Source organism: Ascaphus truei, chromosome 2 (assembly GCF_040206685.1).
Source record: "Ascaphus truei isolate aAscTru1 chromosome 2, aAscTru1.hap1, whole genome shotgun sequence".
Lineage (NCBI taxonomy): Eukaryota > Metazoa > Chordata > Amphibia > Anura > Ascaphidae > Ascaphus > Ascaphus truei.
This window is the reverse complement of record NC_134484.1, coordinates 320656789-320684231: the sequence shown is the minus strand read 5'-3', so window position 1 is coordinate 320684231 and position 27443 is coordinate 320656789. Positions and strand designations below refer to the sequence as shown.

At 41.0% G+C, this 27443-nt stretch overlaps 1 protein-coding gene across 6 annotated transcripts in view; it reads left to right on the top strand.

The window, feature by feature from the left end:
• The window catches only part of PDE1C (phosphodiesterase 1C), a 1267836-nt gene that overhangs the window by 934819 nt on the left and 305574 nt on the right, over positions 1 to 27443 (top strand). For all 6 annotated transcript variants that reach the window (XM_075586551.1, XM_075586550.1, XM_075586552.1 and 3 more), the window contains one exon: positions 10972 to 11088. In XM_075586551.1, coding sequence (XP_075442666.1) covers positions 10972 to 11088 — 117 coding nt within the window. The remainder of the gene's footprint in view (positions 1 to 10971; positions 11089 to 27443) is intronic.

Sequence of the window (27443 nt, the reverse complement as noted above, 5' to 3'; positions counted from 1 at the left end):
TGACCACCGGGGCGGAGGAGGACATTGCTATACCTACTCCGGTCAGTAAGGCCCTGACTGACTTGATATTACAGAGGCACCATGATCGAGCCAAGGGCCGAGGGCGTAAGGCCTCTGCGGATCCTAATAAGCACCAAATACTAGCGGTAAAATGCTGTGGTTGACATATCCAGACTGCCACAGCCAGAGACCTTGCAGAGTTTAAGGCCTTCACAGACATTGCCCAGGACAATCAGGAGGTACTACAATTTTCCCAGGACTGTAGAAACTGGGGTGGGTTTGATGGTGATCCTGCTGGGGGAGGGATGGCTGACTACATGGCTTTCTGCAGAGAAGGGTCGGAATGGTCATGGACACTTTCTAGAACAACTTCAGAATATGATGTGTCTATATATAATGTAAATGTGGGGAAGGTATTGTTGTGGTTGGACCCCATGTATATCCATCATATGAACCGGACACGGGTCTTGCTGTTTAGAGGGGACATTGTGGATCATCGGTGGGAGGAAGGAAAGTTCTCTTTGGAACAGACGGCAGAGGCCCTCAGAAAAAGAGATAGGGAAATTAAACTAGGGTTGATTCAACCAACTGTCTTAACCATAATCTATGTGGAACAACCCTTTTACGAACCACTGTTTTGGGTGCTGTCAGGCAACTAACTAAACTCAGCCCGGCTGATCGGTTAATAGTTCAAAGGTACCGTCAGTCCCATGGGCATGATTACCCATATGTCCCTGAGCCTATAATGAGAGAGATAGAAGCCAACCGAGAAGAGTGGTTGAGGGAAGTGTACTAGAGTGCTTAGCCTCTAGGTGTGGTATTTCTAAATACTCCAGTGAAGATAACAAATTTTATCTAATGTGAATCTGGAGGGTAGGGAGAAATATCTACCTGGACCTGGTAGAATATATTCCTGAGCGTGGTCCCAAGAGGGTCTACTCTATTAACTAACCTGCCCTCTTGATCAGGAATGGTAAGAAGCCTGACCCAAAACATTATTATAGAAGGCGGTATGGATTCTCCATGTTATAGGAGGGATCCAGCCATACCTGGTTGGTTAAACCTGTTATGCTATGAACTGTTATGCCATCAATTATATGCATTGTTCTATGTTATATAAAATTTAAGGATGATGTATAAATTGGGTCTCAGCGGGGTCCATGAGATTCCACCAGGGGGAGTGCGCAGCCATATATCCTCTTGGCTACTAATCTACCCTGCCTAAGAGCTGGGACCCGCTGTGCCCGGCAGCGCGGGCGGCCACATGAGCATTCCCCACCAGCAGGGGAATCCTTCTGAGCCGGTCCCAGTCCCCACTCGCTGCACGGCTCACAACGTGCTGTGACGCGTCAGCCGCCAGGGGATGCAAGAAAATTGTGGTCCCGAGCGGTGACGCGTCACGTGTTGCGCTGATGAGCCTATCAGTGGCGGGGCGGGAGCTGTCTGACAGCTTCCTACACAAGGTAGGGGGTGGTGTGTGTGTGTCTGTGTGTCAGCGTTTGTGAGGAGGGTGGGGGAAGCGGGAGGGAGCAGGAGCTGCTTACCTTCCAGCAGCCCGCAGCAGCTCCCTCCTGCAGCCTGGGAGATCGAGCCCATGGAGGGAGGGGGGGAGTAGCGGGTCCCTCCGCTCAAACCACACCCCCCCCTCCCACTCCCACCCCCTCCGGCTCCCTACAGACCGCATATCGCGGTCTGTGCCTGTCAGCGCGCCGCCTGTCTGCAGTGCGGGCGCGCTGACTGAGGGAGCGGGGCCTTAGCCTAACACATAAGTCCTGGTACCAGTGCAGGCAGTGTCAGGGTTTATCTGGTTTTACAATGCATCAAGCAGCTCTCTTGAATGACAGAGGAGGTGGGCTTGAAGTCTGTGTTCTTCCCTATCAGGGGCTCAGACCTAAGACCTTCCCCCTGGCTACATAAGGGGCTGTACTGCCTAAATTTAGTGAGTTGGAGTTCTCGAGCTGAGAGTGTTGGAGAGACCCTCTCCCTAGGGTGAATGGGGCAACTGCCTCTTATTCCACCAGGGAATAAGGGAGCTGGGGATAGACCTTTAAGGCCTCAAGCTCTGGGGGTTGATTCCAGGGACCCAAGAAGAAGTGTACCATTGTATGCTGTGTGCTGTAAGAATAAAGACTGTTCCAGTTTTATATACTCCTGTCTGAGAGTGCAGTCAATCAGGAGGAGTACTAGAGAGCTTTCCTGCAGGGACTGCACCCAGCTCGGTTGGAGCCTGCAGGGAATGTCGGCGCTGCACCGAGTGAAGAACTGAGAAAGAACCCTAACGCCTGTCCTGTTCATCCCACAATCACCGGCGGACACTCAAGGCCTTCCTGTGAACCACCACAAGGTAATCACAGTTATTACCCCCTTAGGGTGGGGGAACATGGGTTACACATGTTTTGGTGGCTGAATAAACAAGCCTGTTCAGATCACCCACATGTCATTACATTGTCGTAACATATGGTTTTAGAAGTGGGCTTCTCAGTGGCCCCTGCATCGGAAGGGCCACACAAAAAAAATGGAACAATTTTTACGTTTCTGTGCAAACAGGCCAAACAAAATGGACTATTAATGCAGGAGTAGGCCAGGCAAAATAGAGTACTACTGCAGCAGCAAGCCCAGCTCTTTTCTCAGCAGCAGGTAGCGCAATAGGAAAAACAGGCCAGGCAAAAAAGCAAACGGGCCATGCAAACCGAATTACTACTCTAGCAGCAAGCCCAGCTCTTAACGAATCAGCAGGAAGCACGGGATGAAAGGCTGACCAAACTACTGGTTCGGTCTTCTTTGGTTGCTGGACCAGAAATTCTGAACAACCCGCTTGTTCACATGAGAAAAATGAGTTCTGCTGAGGACCCAAAATCTTTCCTGTTTGCCTTTGACAGGGTAGCCGAGGCCCAGGTCTGGCCCACATATCGCTGTGCAACCACTTTGGTCCCACTTCCCATAGGAAAATCACAGGCCTTATTCAGGGCCTACCTGCAGATCAGGCTAGACTATAAGGAGGCAAAATCTTCCATACTGGATCGCTTGGGCCTGACCCCAGAAGCCTACCGGCAGCAGTTCCGGAACTTGAAATACACCTCTAAAGTGAGACCACTGGTTCAGCGCTTACTGGGCTTGTTTATGTGCTGCATACAGCCCTAGTAGCACACTAAGGAGGCGATTCTCAAACAAGTTGTTTTGGAGCAATTCATAGGTAAATTGCATGCTGCCAAAACTGTGGCTGCTCAGCTTGTGGAAAACTTCATTGGGGCAAAGGACCCCTTCCCCCTTCTCTGCTGATCTATTCCCCAGTAGACAGTAGGTTATGAAATCTCAGAAACAAAGACGCTGTGACAAGCACGACTCATTACGAAAATCTGGGAATCCAGGTAACAATTCTAAGATACCTAAATCATAGGTAATGACTGGGAATGGCCAGAAGGAGGGAGAGACAGAACCTGGAAAGTTACCAGAGCTGGCTCTACCTGATTTTTGCCAGAGGCAGAGGGAGGACCTAGTCCTTGCCACACAGTATGAAAAGGTGGTAAAAAGTGAAGACAATGTATTGAATGCACAAGATATAATGGTGTTCCTCCATTTTGAATTGTTGAATGATATTCTGTATGGGGTGAACAAGCATACACAAACAGCGGAGGTCAACAGACAAATCTTGGTCCCTACAGTGTTTATTAAAGCTGCCTATACTATCCATTGGGGTGGCCAATTCAGTAGAGACAAAACCATGAACCATATTTCTTCCCGGTTTTATTGGCCAGGGATGATGTTGCCAAATTAGGTGTGGCATGTCTGGAACAAGTCAGAAGGGACAAAAACAGTCACTTTGGTTCCGCTACCTTTGGTCTTAGTCCCCTTTTAGAGGACTGGAGTAGACTTGGTAGTATGTCTATAACTCTCTGCGAAGGGTCACAGGTATATTCTGGTGAGAGTTGACTACTGTATGCAACAAGGTACCCTGAGGCATTCCCCCTGAGCACAGCAACCGTTGAACAGGTAACCAACATGTTGTTGGAGCTGTTCTCACGCCTTGAACTTCCCCAGTTTATGTTGACAGACCAAGGGATACATTTTATGGCTAAACCGATGCAGGCTGTCTTAAAGTTATTAGAGGTCGTTCGTTCAGACATCGGTCTACCATCCACAGACTGACAGATTGGTGGAAAGGTTTAACTGAACTCTAAAGAATATGTTAAGGACATTTTGTAGATACTGAAAAGAGTTTTAGATGAACTTCTTCCCTCTCTGCTGTTTGCAGTGCAGGAAGTTCACAAGGCCTCCATGGGTTCCTCTCCATTTGAGCTCCTATATGGCTGACAATCCCAGGGTATCTTAGACCTCCTAAAGGAGTCCTGGGAGGAACAGCGGACCCCTTCTAAGAATCCCTTCAATTTGTATTAGACCTTAGGAATCGCCTAGACATGATTGCTATTTTGCAAGGGAGAATCTTAGATCAGCCCAAGACAGTCAGGAGAGACATTATAACCAAAATGCACACATGAGGGTGCTACAACCTGGGGACCAGGTTATGTTACTATTACCTAGTTGTGAGCGCAAACTCCTAGCAAAATCGCAGTGCCCATGTGAAATACTCCCCCGCATGGGTTACGTGGACTACGAGGTTTCTCAAACAGGGTCCAATAAGGGTAAACAAATTTACCATGTAAACTTACTGAAACCCTGGAAGGTGCAGGGTTTTCTTTTCATTCACCCGGTGGAAGAGGAAATGGATCTCGATCTTCTTACTGCACAGGGGAAAACCTGTGGGGACAATCAAATCCCTATGAGAAGCCAGTCAACCTATGAACAGAAAAGGGACTTGTTAGAGGTATTTAACCAATTCAGGAATGGTTTTCTGATCTCCCAGGGCAGAAAATTTTAATTTTGCATTTGATAGAGACCAAACCTGGTGTAAAAGTACGCTCTCATCCTTACAGGTTGCCTGAATGCTGTAAGGCTCTTGTAGAGAAGGTGGTACAAGAAATGCTAGACCTGGGCGTGATTGAGGAATCATGCAGTGAATGGTGTAGTCCATAGTCCAGATGGGAAGGTAAGGTTTTGTGTGGAAAGGAAAATTCGGTATCCAGGTTTTGATGCATACCCGATGCTAAGGGTGGACGTATTGATTGACGCCCTTAGTACAGCGGAGTATATATCCATGCTTGACCTCACCAAAGTATACTAGCAAATACTTTTAGAGTAGGAGTCCAAGTGCAAAACCGCCTTCACCTCTCCGATGGGTTTATACCAATCTGTGACAATGCAATTTGGACTGCATGGAGCCCCAGCCACTTTTCAGAGACTTATGGATAAGGTGCTAAGACCTCATAGGGCTTATGCCACAGCATACCTGGACGACATTGTCATCTACAGTAAACACTGGTGGGCCCATCTAAACAGGCTAAATGCTGTCTTCAGGTCTCTAAGAGAGGTTTGGGCTCGCACTCAACCCTAAGAAATGTGCCTTAAGTAAGGCTGAATCAAAATACTTATGTAGGTTATGCGGTTGGAGGTTGAAAAGTAAGGCCACTGACCAGTAAGGTAACTGCCCTGAAAGAAGTTCCGACCCACCCAAACAAAAACGCAGGTGTGCTCTCTGTTGGGTTTAGCAGGGTATTATCGTCGGTTCAACCCTAATTACTTTGAAATTACGGCACTGCTAATAGAGCTCACAAACAAAGACGGAGAGTGTGCCGAGCACGCGCTTTGTAAGTGAAACGTCTGTGTTTTGTCACTGACATTGAATGAAAGACTTTTGAGTATAATTGCAATCAGAAACATCAAAATACAATTTCAGTGACAAAAGACAAAAAAGTTTCACTTACAACGTGCATGCTCAGTACACACCCAGTTTTCTTTATTTGGACTAGCAATTCATATTTTAAGACAAGCTTTCTAGCGTTGTACTGTCTTCCTGTGGTGTACAGTACCAATGCTCAAAGGAAGAGAAAAACTGCATTGTAATGGCTCCTTATAAGTAAACTTTATATTCTGTTGATTGAGAGGTGGTAGATGAAGTACTCTAAATGTGTAATTGCTCTCCATCTTTTGTGCTCTACAATCCCCCACTGCATTTGAATAGCTTATTTTGGTCACGTGAGTGGCGTTTGCTCCGGCTAATGACAGGAGAGCCCAGCACCCTACTTTGCACACAGATAAGGGAACACAAGGGGGGAAAGTTTACATACATATTGGAGCTGTATCTTTCAATGTCTCCAAGTGCAATTTTTTTACATTTTTATATCATGGCATGCTGGGGGGGAGAGGGGTAAAGAGAGAAACTCGCGTTTATACTGTCATGTGCATCTGGACATGGCTGGGCTCATTGGCTGATTCTCAGTGCTGGAGGCTGCTTGTGCCAGCTGTGCTGGGAGCAGACGGTTCAGGTCTTGACGTGAGATGGGACCGCGTCTCCTGCCCATTTCTCTGCTGCTGCCTTGGGGATCTGCTCCACTGCAGCTTCAAGAAGATGACCCGGGTGCTGGAGTAACTCCCAGAATTGGTGGTGCAGTTGTAAGTACGAATGCGCAGATGGCTCTGGCTATTTCTGCACATGCGCAGATGGTTATGCCCACTTCTGCGCATGTGCAAGCGGTTCTGGACACCTGCGCATTTGCCACAGGCCAACTGCACATGCGTAGATGACGCTAGGCATTTCTCCAAATACATAAGCAGCACCGGATACCTTTATGCATGCGCCGGGAGTAGCAACACTAACGTCACTTCCGGTATGCATACTTTATACGGTTTCTTGCATGCGCGGGAAACAGTATTCAAGCCAGTACATAGCAATGGTCGCTTCTACACATGCGCGGTCAGTACTACTACATGACGTCACTTCCATTACACGTTTCCATTCCCAATGAAGGAGATTTTGTTCTATAAAATTTCAGTAGGTACAAGCAAATAATTTTTACTTCAAATAATGTGTCCCTACGCAAGTGGTATGGCATAGAGAGTGCCAGAGAGCCTCCAAGGAGGTAAAAAGATGGGGGGGCCCATCCTTAGAAGCCCAGATTTGAATTGGCCTTTTGTTGTACAGACAGATGCATCAGATATAGGACTGGGGGCAGTTCTATCACAACAATTTGTTGGGTTAGAACATCAGATTCTTTTCCTGAGTATGAAATTGTTCCTGAAAGAAAATAACTACTCTGTGATTAAGAAATAATGCCTCGCAGTAAATTGGGCAATTGAAGCCTTGAGGCATTACCTTGCGGGAGTCCATTTTACCCTGGTAACAGACTAACTGTCTAGTATATGCCCCTCCAACCCATCTTTGAGATTCATCAAGGGCCTGGGAAGCTAAACACAAATGCTGATTTCTTCTCTCGAAGGGGTGGATGGTCGGGTTTCAGCCGTGCATGGTCCCCAGCCATACAGAAAAGGGGAGGAATGTGACAGGGTGAATTCACTATGCCTGGGAGACCTGTGTATAGGTCAGGAATACAGCAGTGACCTGGTTAATCCCAGCTTGAGAAAAGATTGGGTTAATTAACCAGGTACCAGCTGCCTCGTTAAGGGACTTTAAGAACACAGAGCTCCCTCTTATTCACAGTTCCTGTTTGAATCAGTGAAGCATATCCGTAAACTCTGGAGGGAGAGCAGCTTGCCAAAAGGTCTGTTACAGTACATTGGGACACTTATCCTTGCTCTGTGTTTCTATCCTGGACTTGACCCGCCCTTTCTGGCAAAAGGGAAAAGCCCTGCTAAGGACTTATTTTTCCATTGGTTTATATAGGCTTAAGTTAAAGCTCTGTTATTTTGTGTTCTATGTTTTTGTGGCTGAATTAACAAGCCTATTCAGATCACCCACAAGTTGTTGCGTTGTCCCTGTAACAAGGTCCCTTTTCTTTTTATTCTGTGGATTTTTTAAAAGATAAGTCTTATTTTGCTCAGGTCACTATTCATCTCTAAGGGGTATTAACTAGAGATGGGCGTCCACCCAAATCCGTTTCCCAGATTTTCTCACATTTACCCCCGTAATGCGTTTCATGGTGTGAAATCCACAAAATCAACTTTGGTTGGTTTTAATTTGCACGGATTCATAAAAAAAAGCCTTTGGATACATCCCGTGGATGGGTTTGTAGAATACAAACCGTGGATTTAGCAATACATTGGCGGATTGGATTCTACAAAACCATCCACGGGTTGGAAAATCCACCGAGTGCATTTGTAATAATAATCTGCAAAACGCGAATCGTCCTTTTTGACATTGATCCGCTAAAATCCGCAGACCAAAGGAACCGGCCGTTCCGCTGCGGTACCAAATTCACCAAATAAATTAGCCCATCTCTAGTATGCAGTGTGTAGTGTGTGTGCAAAAAAAAAAAAGCTGTATGTTTTTTATTCCGAAAATTAAATTAGACCTACGGGGCACTTAATGTAAATTAATTGGACCGCAAAGGGTTAACCCACATCTAGCACCGAGGAGTGCACCTCCTCTAAAAGATTGTCTTTTTCTTCATGTTTTGATATGCATCTTACTGAATTACCGTCATTGCCAAAATTGCCGGAAACCTATGCTGTTGTATTTTTGTAGTAAATGGTAGTAAACAATACAAAACTATACTAGGATTGTTTTAACTGCAGTAGAGTATTTTTTTGCACTGCTGGTACTTTATGTTGAGCTTTTCAATGAAAATGTGCAGTGGAAAGAATATTATTGAACTGTATGGATAAATAAAGTCAACAACAAGCTAAGCTTTTATCTACCAAACAGACGGCCGCCCGGGGTTCACAAAATGCTTGCAATCCAGACAATCAATATAAACTAACAGTCATTCATGTTCATTCATTTTCCTGTCCGGTTGATTTGCGTAAGCCATTGGCTTTTAACATTTAAGCAGATGTTCATTCATTGTGACAAGTCCAGAGAAAACAAATACTGATGACATTGAGTCACCGAGCTGCGGTGTATAGACATGATAATTTGAACAATTAAAAGCTTGGACATATTAAACAACTATGAACATGTCCTACATATTTCAGCCAGAGCCCACATGGCTATGAAGACTGTTAGAATATATTTTAAGAAAATAGTAGATACTAATAAATACTATAGCTTTACTATATATCTCGGGAGTTAAACGGTTGGCAACTATTACCAAAAGGAGAAAATAAGAATAAAGGAGTCATTATAAGATGCAGTTCAGTTGTTAAATAATAATGTTTATCTTTAGAAACAATCATGAATTTCAATCTTTCGTTGCACAAGCTGAAAAGAATGATGTATTACAGATAAACTGATTTCTAAGTTAGAAACTTTTGGTGGACTGGCCTAGTTAGTAATAACATCTTTAGAGTTGAAGTTCCCATAATATTAATTATAGGCTAAAGCAGTAAAATTCAGGGCATTATTGAAAACCCTGCTCTCTGATTGGTTAAAATTCCGGGCATTATCCACAGTAATGCCCGAATTTCAGCAGCTTGCAAAATGCAGTTTTCAATCTGTTTATTTCCACCCAATCAGCTTTCAGAACAGCTGAGACAGGGCAGGGGATTGGTTTGAATTAAGTAAAAGCTCTGAGAAATGGCAGGGGATTGGTCAAAAAGTATCAGCCACGGTTTGACTCCTCCCCCTCCTGAGCTGACTGAGATTTTCTGAGCAGATTCAGTTGAATTGGGGGAGAGAGACTGCAAAGAAGTGTGTTGTGTATAGAGGTGCAGTGTTGTGTGTGTGTGTGTTTGTGTGTGGAGGGGGGGGTGTAGAGGTGCTATGTTGTGTGTAGAGCTGGGGGGGAGAGTGCAAAGTTTAGTAAGTGGCTGCATTTTTTATTGTGGCTGCAGTGTGTGTGTTGTGCTGTTGTATGTGTAGCAGCAGTTTGTGTGTGTAGAGCTGATGTGTGTGTGTGTGTGTGTGTATATAAAGCTACTGTGTGTGTGTGTGTGTGTGTGTGTGTGTGTGTGTGTGTGTGTGTGTGTGTGTGTGTGTATATATAGAGCTCCAGTGTGTGTGTGTGTGTGTGTGTGTGTGTGTGTGTGTGTGTGTGTGTGTGTGTGTGTGTGTGTGTGTGTGTGTGTGTGTGTGTGTGTGTGTGTGTGTGTGTGTAGTGTTTATGGGTGTAGCATGTGTGTGTAGCAGCAGAGTTTGTGTGTGTGTAGAGCTGCTCTGTGTGTAGAGCTGCTGCTGTGTGTGTAGAGGTGCTGTGTAGTGAGTGTAGAGGAGGTGCTGTGTTGTGTGTCTAGAGCTCCAGTGTGTGTGTGGTGTTCTGTTTTGTGTGTGGTGTGTGTGTGTGTGTGTGTGTGTGTGTGTGTGTGTTTGTGTGTGTGTCAGCAGTTTGTGTGTGAGCTGCTGTGTGTGTGTGTGTGTTTGTGTGTGTGTCAGCAGTTTGTGTGTGAGCTGCTGTGTGTGTGTGTGTGTGTGTGTATGTACACAGAGGGGGCGGCAGTGTGTGGATATAGATATCTGCAGTGTAAGAGTATATAGAGGTGGTTTCATGTATTTACCATTTTATTTTAATAAAAAAAATCTATTTAACTATACAAAAGTGTCTATTATTTATGAAATAAGCCTACATTTAGCCTATAATAGTAATAATCCCCTCAAAACAGGGCATTACTGGCCAATAATACCATGTTCTTCAGGGATTATTACTTAAATAAGGGCCTTGTTCTCTGGTAGCACAATGGGATTGTAAACTGTTATTATCTATGACTTATGGTATATGACTGCATAACATGCCTAATAATAAAAACTATCTATAATTGAGAAATAGTTTCTGACTAATTATATACATTTTACTTTTCCTTAGTAGGTATTGTCCTTTTCTTATAAAATGTACGAACTGCAAAAATATGCATATATGTCTATAACAGAATGTAATATGCAGAATAGATATTTTAATCTACAGTACACATATCATGGGCTTAATGTACAGTATGCACATACAAATAAACTAAGTGTCATTTGTATATAAATGTTAACACATATTATGGAGAGTATTGTTAATAATTCTATGTGTTGCTTCCTTGCAGAATGTTGACAGATGGTCCTTCAATGTATTTGCACTAAATGATGCTAGTGGTGACCATGCACTTAAATTCATCTTTTATGAATTGCTCACACGTTACGATCTGATCAACCGCTTCAAGGTGAGTGACTTCAAAGATTTTCTTTTTAATCCTCATTTCATTCCCAAACCCATGCTTGTAAACAATTTCATTTTAATTATATCTGCAGTGATATAAATATTGAAAAAAATCTTGCTTATGTCCAACCATGATGTAATATTATATGGATCAGTTGAACAGAGATAGTTTCTAAGTATCACTGGTCTACACTTATTCAACCATAATAAGTCAATGTCATTACTATTGCAGAGACTGCATTGATTGCACAGTTTTAAGTAATAACAGGCAAAAGCTACATTTATTTTTCATCTTATGACCCATTCAAAGTAATTCACTATACATGTGGCTATTAGACTTGGTGGTAACTACTTCAGTTAATGGAAATTCTTTTTAATTAGATTTTTTAATTGATACTTCAGGTTTTTTTATTTCTATTGGTCATGTTAATGATTATATTTTACATGTTCTAATTATGCTCGTGTGGAAAACAAAATGGGCTAAAATATTATTTTGCCTTTGCTTCAAAATATTGGCTTCATTTCATGCACAGAGGAAAATGAGTGGTGTGTTGAATCATACATATTTCCCAAATAGAAATACGATCTTGGTGATCATGCACTTAAGTCCATACTCTCTATAAAATGTAAATAAGGGAGCTTCATATAAAGCACTAAAAAAGGCTGTTTTGACATTAAATTATGTGTTATTTACTGTAGATCATTCTTTTCTCAGGGGCATATTCAGTAAACCACAGTGGCTGCTAGTACATGAGGTGCATATTCAGCTCAACGGGTTCCATGTAGTGGTGGTTCCACAGCCTAATCACAGTCCTCAGGGGACATGGTACACCAAGATTACCTGTTAGCTATACTATACAGTACTTGTTGTGAAAATAGTATCTACTTTTATTGATCTTGTAGTAACATTGATGAAAGTGTAAGTGAGTGGTCTTTCAGATTATACTTGACGCTTAACACTACTGGAATGGCCTTAAATTGTCTTCTGGCACTGGAAGGTATCTTGTGGAAAAGCACAGATAAGCAAATATATATTCAGCATCTTCATTTTTGCAAAAATATGAATTTGTAAATTTGGAAGATTTGAGTTTTCTGTATGCACATAACATACAGTATGAAGATTTTTCCATGCATGAGGGATTTAGGAAGTGGTTACAAGAAGAGGTATGGAATTCTTTACACACATGATAACGGATGTACTGTATCAGTGGTTATTTTTGCCAGTTAACACACGAGCTGACATCAATGACATCTAATGTACCAAAAAGTTGAATAAAACCAGATGAATTTGTTCCTTTTGTTCATCAGATGCTGCACAGGGGGAATTTGTATTGGCTTAATTACTGCAAGCTATTGTACTAATAGGTCTTATTCAATATGCTGTTAAGAAGTCATCCCAGTGCTGGAGAATATTTGACTTCCAATCATTTGCTTAGAACTTAATTGGGAAGACTAACTCAGCATATTGAGGTCTACATTTCAGCATAATACATAGACACCAAGATGTATTATGGTCTTTGTATTTTACCAGAACCTTGTTGAAGGCCTTGATTTAAGTTTCTTCATGTTCTTGTATGATGCTTTGTCAATATATGATAATGCGATCATTACTAAAGGGCTATAGACAGATTATTACTGGCCATCAACTGTAGGTCCATTAATGATGACTAACAGTTTTAGCTTTGTGTAATGGCAACAAAAATATGTAACATTGTCTAGTGCTGCCGATTCTTCTCATTTTATTTTAAGCCCTAATCAAACTTTGACAGGCAAAAAATTATACATTTTATTTTCAAATTGACTTGACTTTGCCTTTTTCTTAGTAAAAGCACACTTTGTTGCATATTTTCCAAGAGTTATAATCTATAAGATTTATTGTCATCTGGGAGGTGTTTTATGGATCAGCACCATTAAATACTTACATATTTGTGTTTATTTTTAAATCCTTAAATGTTTTCCTGTTTTGGAGAAATATTAGTGGCAAGAGCAAGACGAAAGAGTAGCTCGGTGGTAATTTCCCTACCTTTGGGGCAGACGAAACTAGTTTGAATCTTGATGTCGGCTCTCCATGTGACCCTGGTGTTATCTCCTTGTGCCTCAGGCATGAACATTAGATAATAAGCTTTTTGTGGCAGAGATTTATTGTGCATTCAAAATTAATCCAGGCCTGAACTGTTGCTGCATTCAATACTAGGTATGAGCCCCTTGTGAAAGTTTTTTTTTTTTTTTGCTTAATTGCTATTGACGATTAGGCTTCCATACATAAGGACCTTATTCTACTGTTCATCTACTGAAGCAGCCATTCCGGCAATTTTCGGCCCATTGACTTCTTTGGTGGTTTCCAGCTGAGAACATAACGAACAGCCAATTCAGCATACATAGAATAAGGGATGTGGTGTGTAGCAGAGCCCAGCCAAACGACAGCCAAACTTGACAAAATTGAGAAAATCCAAGGCAATCTCCAAATAAGCAGATCAATTTATTGTACTGTAGGTGTAGAAACAATAGAACTAAATGAACGCACCTACGCGTTTCATGCCGGAGCACTTAATCACCTTGATAAAGTGCTCCGGCATGAAACGCGTAAGTGCGTTCATTTAGTCCTATTGTTGCTGAGCCTGCAATAAATTGATCTGCTTATTTGGAGATTGCCTTGGATTTTTTTTACATTTTTGTCGAGTTTGGCTGTTGTTTGACTGTGCTCTGCTACACACCACATCTCTGGATCATCACATACTTCAGATTGCATGCCGTGGATGCTACCAAGATGTTAATGGAAGCTGGTAGGTAATAGGCCATAATGCCCTGTATATATCCTGTTAACAGCTTTAAACCGCTTTATATATTGCCTTATGATTGGTTATTTATTGGTGTGTTATTTGTGGTTGTCAAGTGGACACCACTAGGCACATATCCCCCTCAAGCTAGATCAGTAATTACTATATATATTGGACATCTTTTCAACATCTGGGCATTTATATATATTTTATTAACAAGTTAATTATAGAGTCACATGTGATTTTTTGGAGCACCACTTTCCACACTATATATCTGTACATAGAATAAAGCCCTAAATGTGAAAAGCTGTTAAGGATGTCTTTCAATATTAAGCAACTACAGTATTTCGTATATAAGGTACTTCATAGATGGAGGAGTTCTCTCTGTTTTGTGACTTTGCATACAGTATACAGTATGTGATCAGAAGTGCAAATACTCCCCAAACATGTGGATAAATAAGAGAGACACACAGTAGTGCAATAATGTATAAATAAACAATGGGATGGTAATAAGAGGTATCTCACTCACAACTGAGAAGTGAAATAAAAGTGTTGTGTTTATTTCGAGTCACCAACTCAGAGGATTTCTTCCAATGCGCACTAGTGGCTATTCCTCAGGAACAGGATAAGAAGATGGGATAATTCCCATATGCGAACAGAGCAGAGAGGACACAGATAGTATAGATTGTTTTATAAACATAAATTCAAAAGTAACACACTTACATAAGTGCTAGAGGCCCAGGCATGTGGGCTACCCTGGGTCAGAAAGTGGAGAGGATCTTGTCACTTCTGGAATTAGCAGCTGTGGTGACCATCCACCTTTTCTGGAGCTGCACTACCTCCCTTTGTATTATATTTATTTTTGTGTGTTCACTATCTATATTGTCAAATGGTATTTGCGCTTGATTTTCTTTTCTTCCTCCATATACAGTAAGTTGCTGAGTGGAATTCAGGGTTTAATCATTTATTCTTTGCTGGAAAAATAATGTATGTTTGATGTCCAATATAATAATATTACTGTTATTATTCTGTTCCACATATTACATAGTTGATACGCAGATGTCCCATTGAAACATGAGTTCAGCATGCTTAATGTATATCCTGAACTCTGGTTTCATTTTGAATGATTGTCTCATGTTACATATTGACTATGACACACCTTTGACTTTTTTTAAACTACCATATACCATAATACGTAGAATTATAACAGCAATACATGCTGCCCTGAAGAGTCAGAATATAGATAATGACAAATAGCAAACATCTAATTTGGTTTATCTGCTGTGTGTTATAAGTTGGGTTATTAAATTTGCCTGGACATGGATGTGCATTAATTACAGTGATACAACGTCTAGTAATAATGTGAGCTTTTTTAACGTTGACTATATTTTGAGTAGTTTACTTTTATTATAGTTTATATGTAGCTACAGTAAATATTTGTGTATATACTGTATAGTCAAATATTCTAGTTTTCATCCTGTAGTATAAGAATTACATTTGAGGCACAGATCTAGAAAGAATGCATTTATCTCTGTTTCTTTTCCTAAAATCAAAAGGAATGTTTCTTTTACATTTTCTTTTTTAATATGTAGTTTACAATACATAACGTATCTTAGAAAAAGCTGGGACGTGTCTTATTTGCATGAAACATTAAAGGAGCCCCTCCAGCAATAAAGTTACAACAACACTGTTACTTGACAAATTAGACTGTAAGCTCTTTAAGCAGGAATGTATTCTGTATGTCAATTCTGTATACAGCGTTGTGTGCCATGTCATTGCTGTATAACAATACATTATTCACTGTAATTACTTATATTATTAACACTGCTGTTAAGTTCTAAATACGCATTTTTGTTTGATCTGTTGTGATGTTTAATGTTGTGGTTTTGCATCTGCTATGTTCTAGTTAGTGACTTACAGTAGGTGTACATGACAAAAAAAGTGAAGATAAATTGTTTCTAGAGAACTGTTTATTTCCAAGCTGTATTACTTTTCTGGGATCAAAATAAAATGTTGCATGGATTCAGCTGTCCATGATGTTTCAAGGCTTTTTTGTGTATGTGGACCCGAAAAAGTGTGTGCAACATCATCTATGTCTAATTAATATTTTTTTATTAAAAGGTTTAACCGCTTGCAAAGAATACAGCTTTGTAAATTGCTCCTCCAGCCTGGAACTGTTATACATTTCTTTTCAGTCAGTCACTTACTATACAGAATATGTAGGAGAGATGCACATGTCGATTTCTTCATTTGCCTCGAAGACAAATTGATTAACCACCTTTCTTCTAGCCTATATCTCTAAAACCCTGAATTACTTAATTGAGGCTATCTGTGTAGCCTGCTCTTATGACCCGGCTACCCATGTAACCCTTTTAAAGTAGTTCAGATCAGAACCCCGGACAGCGCAACACTCAGCTCTGCAGACCTTAACATACTGTATACATCCTTTGGATGAAGAACTGATACAAGTGCCATAAGTTTGAGAGGATACACAACAATTTACAAAGGGGCACTTTTACATCTTCATTTTCATTCATCATCATTAATATCTATTAACTAAAAAAAATACCATTGAAAATTCTATATAGCAAAATTTTGGCAATGGTAATCCACCACATGTAGCATGAACACCAGTTCTATGCAATAAAGGAGCAAAAAAAAATACAAAATGTATATAATCAAAAACGAATAGACCCTACCATTCTGTGGCTAACGAATTGTTTTTATTGGTGCGAGCTTTCGAGATAAACTGATCTCTTCCTCCGGCGGTGTTACAATAGGTAAAGCAAGAAAGGGTTTACTTAAAAACAGTGCATCCTGGAATGTATCTGTGACTAGAGCCTATCCCTCCCCTCTGTGCAGTATGCAAGTTATGACTTAAGGTGTTAAATGGTCCCTCAATGTTAGTGATACACACTCTTATATATATAATATATATATATATATATATATATATATATATTATATATATATATGTATATATATATATATATATATATATATATATATATATATATAATCAAAAAATAAATAGATGATACTGTTCTGTGGCTAACAAAATACTTTAATTTGTGCGAGCTTTCGAGATATACTGATCTCTTCTTCCGGCGATGTTACAATGAATGAAGCAAGCAAAGGGTATATTTAAAAACAGTGTCTCTTGGAATGTTATCTGTGCTTGTCCTTCCCCCGGTGTGGATGTGGATGAGATTTATGGCTAGAGGTGTTAAATGGTTCCTGAAAATAAGTGATGTAAGAGTGTGTGTGTGTGTGTGTGTATCTGTGTGATTCACACAGATACACACACACACACTCTTACATCAATTACTTTCAGGAACCATTTAACACCTCTAGCCATAAATCTCATCCAGACCGGGGGAAGGACTAGCACAGATAACATTCCAAGAGACACTTTTTTGAAATATACCCTTTGCTTGCTTCATTCATTGTAACATCGCCGGAAGAAGAGATCAGTGTATCTCGAAAGCTCGCACAAATAAAAGCATTTCGTTAGCCACAGAACGGTATCATCTATTTATTTTTTGATTATTGAGTGCTTTACAAAAGGTTTGTGTGGAGTGGGAGTGTATACCAATGTTATGGGTAGGTGTATTAATGTAAGAGGGTGTTGCATTACTATTAGTGTGTGTAGATACTTTGTGGTCCCTATTGGTACCTAGGGATGGAATTACATTGTGTATTTGTATTTGTAAGAGACAGCTGTGTGTGCATTCATATAGCGCAGTATGTATAGACATGGCCTTTAGCACTCATGGGAAGAGAGGTCTCGTGTGTCAGTAGTGACTAATGAAACTGCGATCTCGGTTTAGGCCACTGCTAAGTGTCCCGAACAGTTGCATTAATTTGTATTCATGCAACCGTCTCTCTTTCTGTGTTCTAAGATTACCTTTGAGTATGGCCACATTCAGATTGTTAATCTTAGGGCCAGAGTCAGAGAAATGTTCGCCAACAGGACGGTCTCTTATTCTGCATGTGATGCTGTGGCGATGCAGAATTGTAGACCAGCAAATCCACAAAGCCACCAGACTACCAAGAAGTGATCTCCTTGAATACAGACAGAAAGAGACATGTGACAGGGTACCTTTTATTTACATACATACACACACACACACACACACACACACACAAACACACACACACACACATACACACACACACATATACACACATATACACACACACACACACACTCTTATATCACTAACATTCAGGGACCATTTAACACCTTAAGTCATAAATCGCATTCTGCACAGGAGGGGTGGGGGTATTCTCTAGTCACAGATACATTCCAAGATGCACTGTTTTTAAGTATACCCATTCTTGCTTTATCCATTGTGACATCGCCAGAAGAAGAGATTAGTGTATCTTGATAACTCGCACAAATAAAAGCATTTCGTTAGCCACAGAACAGTATTGTCTATTTGTTTTTGATTATTAAGCTCGGCTAACACGGTACAGATATAACGTATGTACAGTCATGTGAAAAAGAAAGTACACCCTCTTTGAATTCCAGGGTTTTACATATCAGGACATAATAACAATCATCTGTTCCTTAGCAGGTCTTAAAATTAGGTAAATACAACCTCAGACGAACAACAACACATGACATATTACACCGTGTCATGATTTATTTAACAAAAATAAAGCCAAAAGGGAGAAGCCATGTGTGAAAAACTAAGTACACCTTATGATTCAATAGCTTGTAGTACCACCTTTAGCAGCAATAACTTGAAGTAATCGTTTTCTGTATGAATTTACTAGTCTCTCCCATCGTTGTGGATGAATTTTGACCCACTCTTCTTTACAACGTTGCTTCGGTTCATTGAGGTTTGTGGGCATTTGTTTATGCACAGCTCTCTTAAGGTCCAGCCACAGCATTTCAATCGGGTTGAGGTCTGAACTTTGACTGGGCCATTGCAACACCTTGATTCTTTTCTTTTTCAGCCATTTTGTTGTAGATTTGCTGGTGTGCTTGGAATCATTGTCCTGTTGCAGGACCCAATTTCGGCCAAGTTTTAGCTGTCAGACTGATGGCCTCACATTTGACTCTAGAATACTTTGGTATACAGAAGAGTTCATGGTCGACTCAATGACTGCAAGGTTCCCAGGTCCTGTGGCTGCAAAACAAGCCCAAATCATCACCCCTCCACCACCGTGCTTGACAGTTGATATGAGGTGCTGATATGCTGTGTTTGGTTTTCGCCAAATGTGGCGCTGTGCATTATGGTCAAACATCTCCACTTTGGTCTCGTCTGTTCAAAGGATAGAAGTCTTGTGGTTTGTTGAGATGCAACTTTGCAAACCTAAGCCATGCTGACATGTTCTTTTAAGAGAGAAGAGGCTTTCTCCTGGCAACCCTTCCAAACAAACCATACTTGTTCAGTCTTTTTCTACTTTCATGAACTTTAACATGCTAACTGAGGCCTGTAGAGTCTGAGATGTAACTCTTGGGTATTTTGCAATTTCTCTGAGCATTGCACGGTCTGACTTTGGGGTGAATTTGCTGGTATGTCCACTCCTGGGAAGATTGGCAACTGTCTTGAATGTTTTCCACTTTTGAATAATCTTTCTCACTGTAGAATGATGGACTTTAAATTATTTGGAAATGGCCACATAACCCTTCCCAGATTGATGGGCAGCAACAATTGCTTCTCTAAGATCATTGCTGATGTCTTTCGTCCTTGGCATTGTGTTAACACACACCTGAATGCTCCAGAATAGCAAACTGCTAAAACTTCAGCTTTTATAGAGGTGGTCACACTTGCTGATGATCAATTAATCAAGGGCATTTGATTACCAGCACCTGTCTGCTACTTAGCATCTTAATTCCTATGGAAGCAGTAAGGGTGTACTTAGTTTTTCACACATGGCTTCTCCATTTTGGCTATATTTTTGTTAAATAAATCATGATACGGTGCAATATGTCAAGTGTTGTTGTTCATCTGAGGTTGTATGTACCTAATTTTTAGACCTGCTAAGGAACAGATGATTGTATTATGTCCTGATATGTAAAACTATGTAATTCAAAGAGGGTCTACTTACTTTTTTACATGACTGTATGTGTGTATGTATGTATGTATGTATGTATGTATGTATGTATGTATGTATGTGTGTTCATATATATATGCGTGTGTGAATAATTAAAATCCACTTCATCTGACAGTTCACCATATTAATGCATATTGCACCAATTCATTCACCTACTGTATTCAGTTATCTATATTGCTCCTCTCAAACAATGAACACGTTTTCATTTTGACTGTGCTTCGATCTATATAAATAACAATCGAGTATAAAGTACTGTATGTTTGTTTGGGGGGGAAATGGTGTTGCTACTGAGTGGCAAAAATAATTATGAACTCCTCTGAATTGTGCACCTATTACATCTTCAACTTAAAGCATGTACTGTATGTTTTATAAAAAGTCTATGATACAGTAATGATAAAATGTGTTTACTGAATAGAGATGGGAGAAATAATACTAAACCAATCTATACTCGTAGTGATCAGTGGGAGGCAGTTATGTTTGGGGAAAGGAGGTCAGATTTAAATCCCCCCCCCCCCAGTTACACATGGGAGGAGGTTATTTGAGATTTAGAAAGAGGGTGCCGGGATCTTCTCCTTAATTTAAAGTAATAACTCAGAATATCTTTATATAAGTTATTATTGCTCCTCAAGATTCCTTTGAAGTCCCAAGGAGAAGATGCAGGTGGTGGGGGCAGAATCAGAGATTCCCCCTCCACCTCCCAACTGCAGGAGAGAGGGAGGGGAAATTACTTAAGAAGAGAATGTTTATACTTTTCCTAAGGGCCATACACGTGCTTGTCCTTTTATAAATGCCTTAAAGGCAATCTACCGGCTAAGAGAAAGTACAGTAGTACAATATGTTGGGGTTTGTGAATCAAGCCTCTAAACTATTCATCCTCTCTCACTGTCAATATATCAATTAATTTCCACCTATTTTCCCTGTACATATCATTAGTCAACATGGGCATTGCTGATATGGGAGCAATATGAATTTGTTGGGAAGGGTTTACATACAGCAAACAGATGTAGAAGGCATTATTACTATTTTTTATTTTTTATAAAAAAATTTACCAGGAAGTAATACATAGAGTTACCTCTCATTTTCAAGTATGTCCTGGGCGCAGAGATATAAAAAATACATGGTTACAATAAAAGAACAGGGTTATACAGTGAATTCACAGACATTTCACGGACAGATAGAGTTGGAAAATTGGGTATAGGAGATAAAGGGCTTGTGAGTTTCAGATTGAAATAGAGCAGCTTTAAAATCACCAAACATCAGCAAATGGCTCACACCCTTTGGCTGCCCTTCGGCTGCGCCAAAGGCTGTCCGCCTTTGGGGCACCGCAGATGTACACTGGGGTGGTTGAGATTGAGTCTGTTGCAGCTGTGAACAAAAAGTTATTTGTGTCCTCTTGGCTCATTAACATTCCAGTGTGTGGAGTTGACGTTGCACAAAGTACAAGCACATGTAAACCCTTAGCATGCTGGTCCTGTGTAGAGGGGAGCAACGTAACGCACAATATTGCAAGATTTGTGTGCAAAATTGCACAATTTTGTTATGGCTGCATTTGTTTGAATACAGGCATGATAAATTGTGCTTTTAAACTCCTGCCAGAGGTAACACAATGGCATGAGATAACAGGAGTGATAACGCCTGCTACATTTCTGAGATAATGGAAAAGTATTTTTACCAATATTTTTGTCTGTTCTTATACATCAATAAATTGCTATGTTTAAATATATTGTATATTATAATGTATAATATAATGTAAAACGTTTCTCAAACCTGGCACATGCTAAATGACTACATAGTTTATCACCCTTGCCGCAAAGTGTTAATAAAGCAGTGTTACATTTGATGACTATATTACCCTTGAGGGTTATTATACATTCCATTTCCTTTCCTGGAACTCTACAATTATATTTATTGTAGTGAAAATCTTCTCCTTTTTGTAGAATTATAACAGTGGTGACATTCTTTCTTTTATACACGTTTTCCTTGTACTGTACAGTGCAAATACTTTTCCACAGTGTATAAAACTCAAATTTTTTTAGCGCAATGCTATTCTTCTTCAGTGTAACTATTTCTAGCTATGTTAATGACTGAAGATAATGTAAATTTTCTCCAGACGCAACCAATGTGGAATGAGTTCATTGGTTAACTGTTTGGACAGCATACAGTACTGTATGTGGAAAGCATTACATTGTTGACCAATAATAGAGGAGATGAATCAGGACAATTGAAAAGATGAAAAAGACAATTGTTTGACTCAATGATCCATTTTTCTTTCCATAAATTGAAGCACATATATTGATTCACTTATGCAAGATATTAATGCCTCTCTTTATATCAGTTTTACTCCAAAATTGTCTTGGTACTGTACCACCAGTGTTATCCCTCCAGCACATTATTTATATATAAAATGTTTTACCAGGAAGTAATACTGTACATTGAGAGTTACCTCTCATTTTCAGGTATGTCCTGGGCATAGAGTTATGATGACAAATAATACATGGTTACAAATACATAAGTGAACAGGGTTATACATTATATACAAGACATTGCATGCACAGTTAAAGATAATATATATTATGGGCGTATGTAACAGTTACAGACCAGATTAAAATGTGAGACAGGTTTAGTTTTGAAAGAACTTAGACTTGTGGTGGCTTTGAGTCTCCGGTAGGTTGTTCCAGTTTTGGGGTGCACGGTAAGAGAAGGAGGAACGACTGAATACTTTGTTGAACCTTGGGACCATGAACAGTCTTTTGGAGTCAGATCTCAGATGATAAGTGCTGCATGTGGTTGGGGTGAGAAGCTTGTCCAGATAAACGGGTAGCTTGCCCAGAAAGTATTTGAAGGCAAGACAGGAAAGATTAACTTTGTGCCTAAACTCAAGTGAAAACCAAGTTTGCTAAGGTGGGTTTGGGGTGCCGAGCCGTATACTATGTCCCCATAGTCGATAATTGGCATTAGCATCTGCTGTGCAATACGCTATCTGACCAGCTGACTTAGGGAGGATTTATTCCTATAAAGTACACCTAGTGCAGAGACTACAGTCGTGATTGGCGTTCTGTAGGGGAGCATGGTGGGGGCGCGACCATGATGGGAAATATCTGCCATTGGCTGCGTCCTGACCATGTGACCGCGTCGCTACATGGGAAGACAATATTCTTGTATTCCCTTCTAGTGTACGTGTCACAGCGCTTTGCGTGCCCACACGCACACACAACCACTGGGGCCTTCCCCATAGAGGGCTGTGTTGTGGTGTGTGGCATGCACGCCAAAGTGCGCGTCTCTGTGACCACCGTGGTGCCAGACTTAGACTGGTTGAGGACTGGTAGGATTAAAGCTGTGGGAGTTCTCTTCAGAAGCAGGGACCCGGCAGCGTTAATCCCTTCAGGGCAGCCAACATTACTGGCCTTGTGAGCACAGGGGAGCTGCAATCGGGCTCCATTCTTCAGTCCTTTGCCTCGCACCAACAGCAAAGTAAATAGCTCCAGATCAGTAAACTGTCAATTATTTTAGAACCTTAAACAATACATCCAAATTTAACACATGTCCAAAACTAGGAGAAGACCAATTAATTGAGAGATTAGGAAAATCCTGAGTTACTTCTGCCTTCAGTCTATGATATTACTAAATGCAGCAGAATATATTAATGATGTAGTAATCTATAGGAAAGAATTTAAATCCCAATGAAATCTAGAATCTGTGTTATTCTGTACTTAGTACACAGAGCAGTTGCATTTTGAGGGTCTACTTCTCATAACATTCGAGTACAAGGGTCCCTTTTATTTGATAATTATAGTGCAGTATTTTTTCAGAACTCTTGCACCAATATACTAGCTGCAGTGTAAACATAGTGGCAAACCGCTAAGGTAATGAAGGGATTACACCCTCCTGCCACCCCTCCGGGAGGCCTAATCACCCTCCCTGAAGGCAACTACCCCCATTACCTACCCTCTTTACCCCCAACAAAACATCTCCCCACCACCACACATAGTAATGGGCAATAGCCATAGTAACCAAATCTGGCTAATTGTGCTTTTGCCCATTGAGAAGCATAACAAAGTCACATTACAAATTACAATCAAATATATATTGCAATAAAAAGAAACACTAGCCATTAAATCTATTAATTGTCACTGTGGTTACCTATCCCCTTATTTGGCTTCTAAGTTTTACCTTACTATTAAAGTAACCTTCTCTATCTCATATGAAGAAGCATATGAATAGCACTGGATAATCCTGGACACATGATACATAAAGCTTGGCCACCTGCAGACGCACTTACTAGAATTCCCTCCTGCTGTCTCTATACGTTCTCCCTACCTACCAATTAGATTGTAAGCTCCTCGGAGCAGGGAATCCTCTTCCTTAATGTTACTTTTATGTCTGAAGCACTTATTCCCATGACCTGTTATTTATATTATTTGTTATTTATATGATATTTATTACTACTGTGAAGCGCTATGTACATTTATGGCGCTATATAAATAAAGACATACAATACAATCCCTTATCTTCAATATATACTGTATATACTGTGTATACTGTATATAAAAGTTGAAAAGTTCATTTATACGTGGGCCACATAATAGGCAAAGAATGGTAGGTAACCGTGTTGGTCCTTTCTTACATGTAGTAACAAAAGATGGAGGGAATAGGTGGTATGATACTTTTTATTATATACCTGATCAAGGACTCTGAGAGGTTAGAAAGCTTGTAACATTTCAACTACTTGTTAGTCCAATAAAATGTATCATACTCCCTACTGCAGTCCCTCTCCTCTTTTGTTACTACATGGAAGAAAGGACTAACATAGCTACATGATTAAAGGTTATAGTAGATTTAAATTCTTTCCATACTTGCTTGTACTCTATCTTTGTTAACTATTGTTTCAATTTCGAATGAACATGGTTCAGACATCCCCCATTGATATGTATAATTTATTAGTTGTTAAGAGTTCACAAGAATTGTTCATGACCTGTTAGGTACCACACACTGTGACCTTAAAGACAGGAAGTGGATACCCGTGGCCCAGAACACAGCAGGAGTGCTGGTTAGAGCAGGCCAAGATCAGGACTGGCTGCAGGCCGGAGCAATGGTCAGAACAGGTCAAGGTCAAGGGAGGCAGCAATCCAGAGCAAGGACAGGACACACTGAGGTCAGGGCTGATCAGGAACCACACAGTAGCAAAACTGAGACAAAATGGATGAACCAAATTGAATTGACAGCCAGGAACAGAAAACATCTTGCTATGGCTTGTGGTTGTGGGTACTGTGTTGACATGAGGGACAATATTTCCTCATCTCTCCACAAATCACCAGCAAATAGAATCTTTTAAGATCTACTCTTGGTTCTTTTCTATCCACAAAAGTCCTCCATAAAGGCTAAAGCTAAGCTGAATTAAAAATGTAGGCATAATTAAAAATATATATGTTCTAGACAATGCCCACAATTAGTGATGAAGATTTCTTTGTGTCTAAGCTGTACTTCTTCCCTATATCCGCCTAATCTTTAACATTGATTTAAAGTTGAGGAGGCTGAAATCTCTTATGTTTTAAGTTGATCCATTGGCAGAAAAGGTATAAATTTTACCATTTCTGGTTATCTTGGTACTTTTCCGTTATCAAATGAGAGCTTGGTGTGAGAATGCATACCTGAATGTTATTGGATCATTCCAACCACCCACAGTTTCTGACATCCTGAATGTCTTCGACAATAATAATTGGATAAGGAAGTTTTATCCTAATTTATGTCTCCTCTGCCTAGCGTTATATATAAAGTAGTAGGGTAGTTATGAACGGCCTACATACACTACCGACACACTTTATTGCAGCACGGCTAGCACCGCAAGCCGGGGGATGCCCCGGCGTGCTAGCCGCACTCCTGATGCGCGGTCACGCGTCATCGGGTGCCTGTGCCCCCTGCACGCGTGTCCAGGGCTCCCCGAGGGAGCCCTGGTGTCCCGCGATGTGGGGGACGGCGGCAGGGGGTTCCGGGGGACCCGGCGGACCCGGCAGCGGGAGGGAGAGCGCCCCGATCGGAGGGCGCTCCTCCGCTGCTTCGGCGCGCGCCCGGCACCCTCCGGCGCGCGCCAGGTTACTGCTGCGGCCAAGAACGGGCAAATGCTCGAATAAACTCGGCCGCAGCAGTACATGCTGAAGGAGTGGCTCAGTGACTGAAGGCACTGACTCTAATAATGGTGACACTGAGTTTGAAGCAGGGCAACCTGTTTCAAATTCTGGTGTAAGCTCTTGTGACTTTAGGTAAGTCACTTTATCTCCTTGTGCTTCAGACACCAACATCATAGATTGTAAGCTCATCTGGGCAGTGACTGTGTCGGTACAAATCCTACCATGCACTATACCAGGGGTGCGCAAACTGAGCGGCGCAAGATTATTCAGGGGGGGCGCGACGGTTGCAGTGGCCTCGCGTTCTTCCCCCAAGGCATTTTAATTAATGCCTGGGATCGCATGAGGCCTCTGCAATGTCCCTTACCTTGTCTTCGTCAAATGATGCCGTGGGGGTCACGTGACCTTGCGACGTCATTTTACGCCGAAGACAAGATAAGGAGGGGGCGCGAGCAGGGAGGGAGAGAAGGCAGGGGGGCGCACAGGGAAAGTGTGTGCTCCCCTGCACCCTCATGAAGCGCTTTGAGTCCCATTAGAATAAAAGGGCTATATGAAATAAAGTGATTATTATTCAAACACTTTTTGTAGTGTTCTTTTATTCAGTGTCCACTAGATCACAGTTGTGCCTGCATGTTCCCGGAGTCTATGAGGCCAACTCTTACTTCATCTCTTGTTATTCCTTGATGATAAGTGGTGGGGCTATTTCTACTTCATGAAGTTCTCCCACCCAGTCAAATTCATTGGTTCCTCTTTCTAAATATACTGTAATTGATTGGTTTATGCCTGCCAGTCGTTACATTGGTTGATAGGAAGTAGAGATAGGGGCGTATTGTAGTAGCTCTGAATTGGGACCAATCACTTCTAAAGTACACTTTGAAAGCAAATTTGCACATTTTGCTATTCTGTAAGCCCTTTTCAAATGTCTAAACCATGCAATACAATACTTTTTTTAAAGAAATGTTTTCATTCTGGCAGTGTAAATTCGGGCGCAATTACCAAAAACGCATTTTTGCAAACTCGCTGTATTCTAATAGCTCCGAAAAATGTAAATGGCTAAATCGCCTCTAAACAACTTGTATTTTTTTCTCACTACCTCAAAGCAGACGAGATAGGAATTGTTAGTTCCATCCAAATCCTGAAAGTGATGATTGTGGTGACACTACTATCCCCTTCACCACAAGGGCCCTTAGACTGATTTGTCGTCAGGATATATTTTGGGATGTGTGACTTATTTAAAAATTCTTTGTTTATACATTAGCAAATCTTCCAAGGTACCTGAGGTATATTCCTTTTTCAGCACAGTTATCTATCCCTTGATGGGACATACAGTACTGTATATATTACTGGAGATACTAGTAAGTTAGGAAGTTCTCCTCCTCGTGATTTTGACA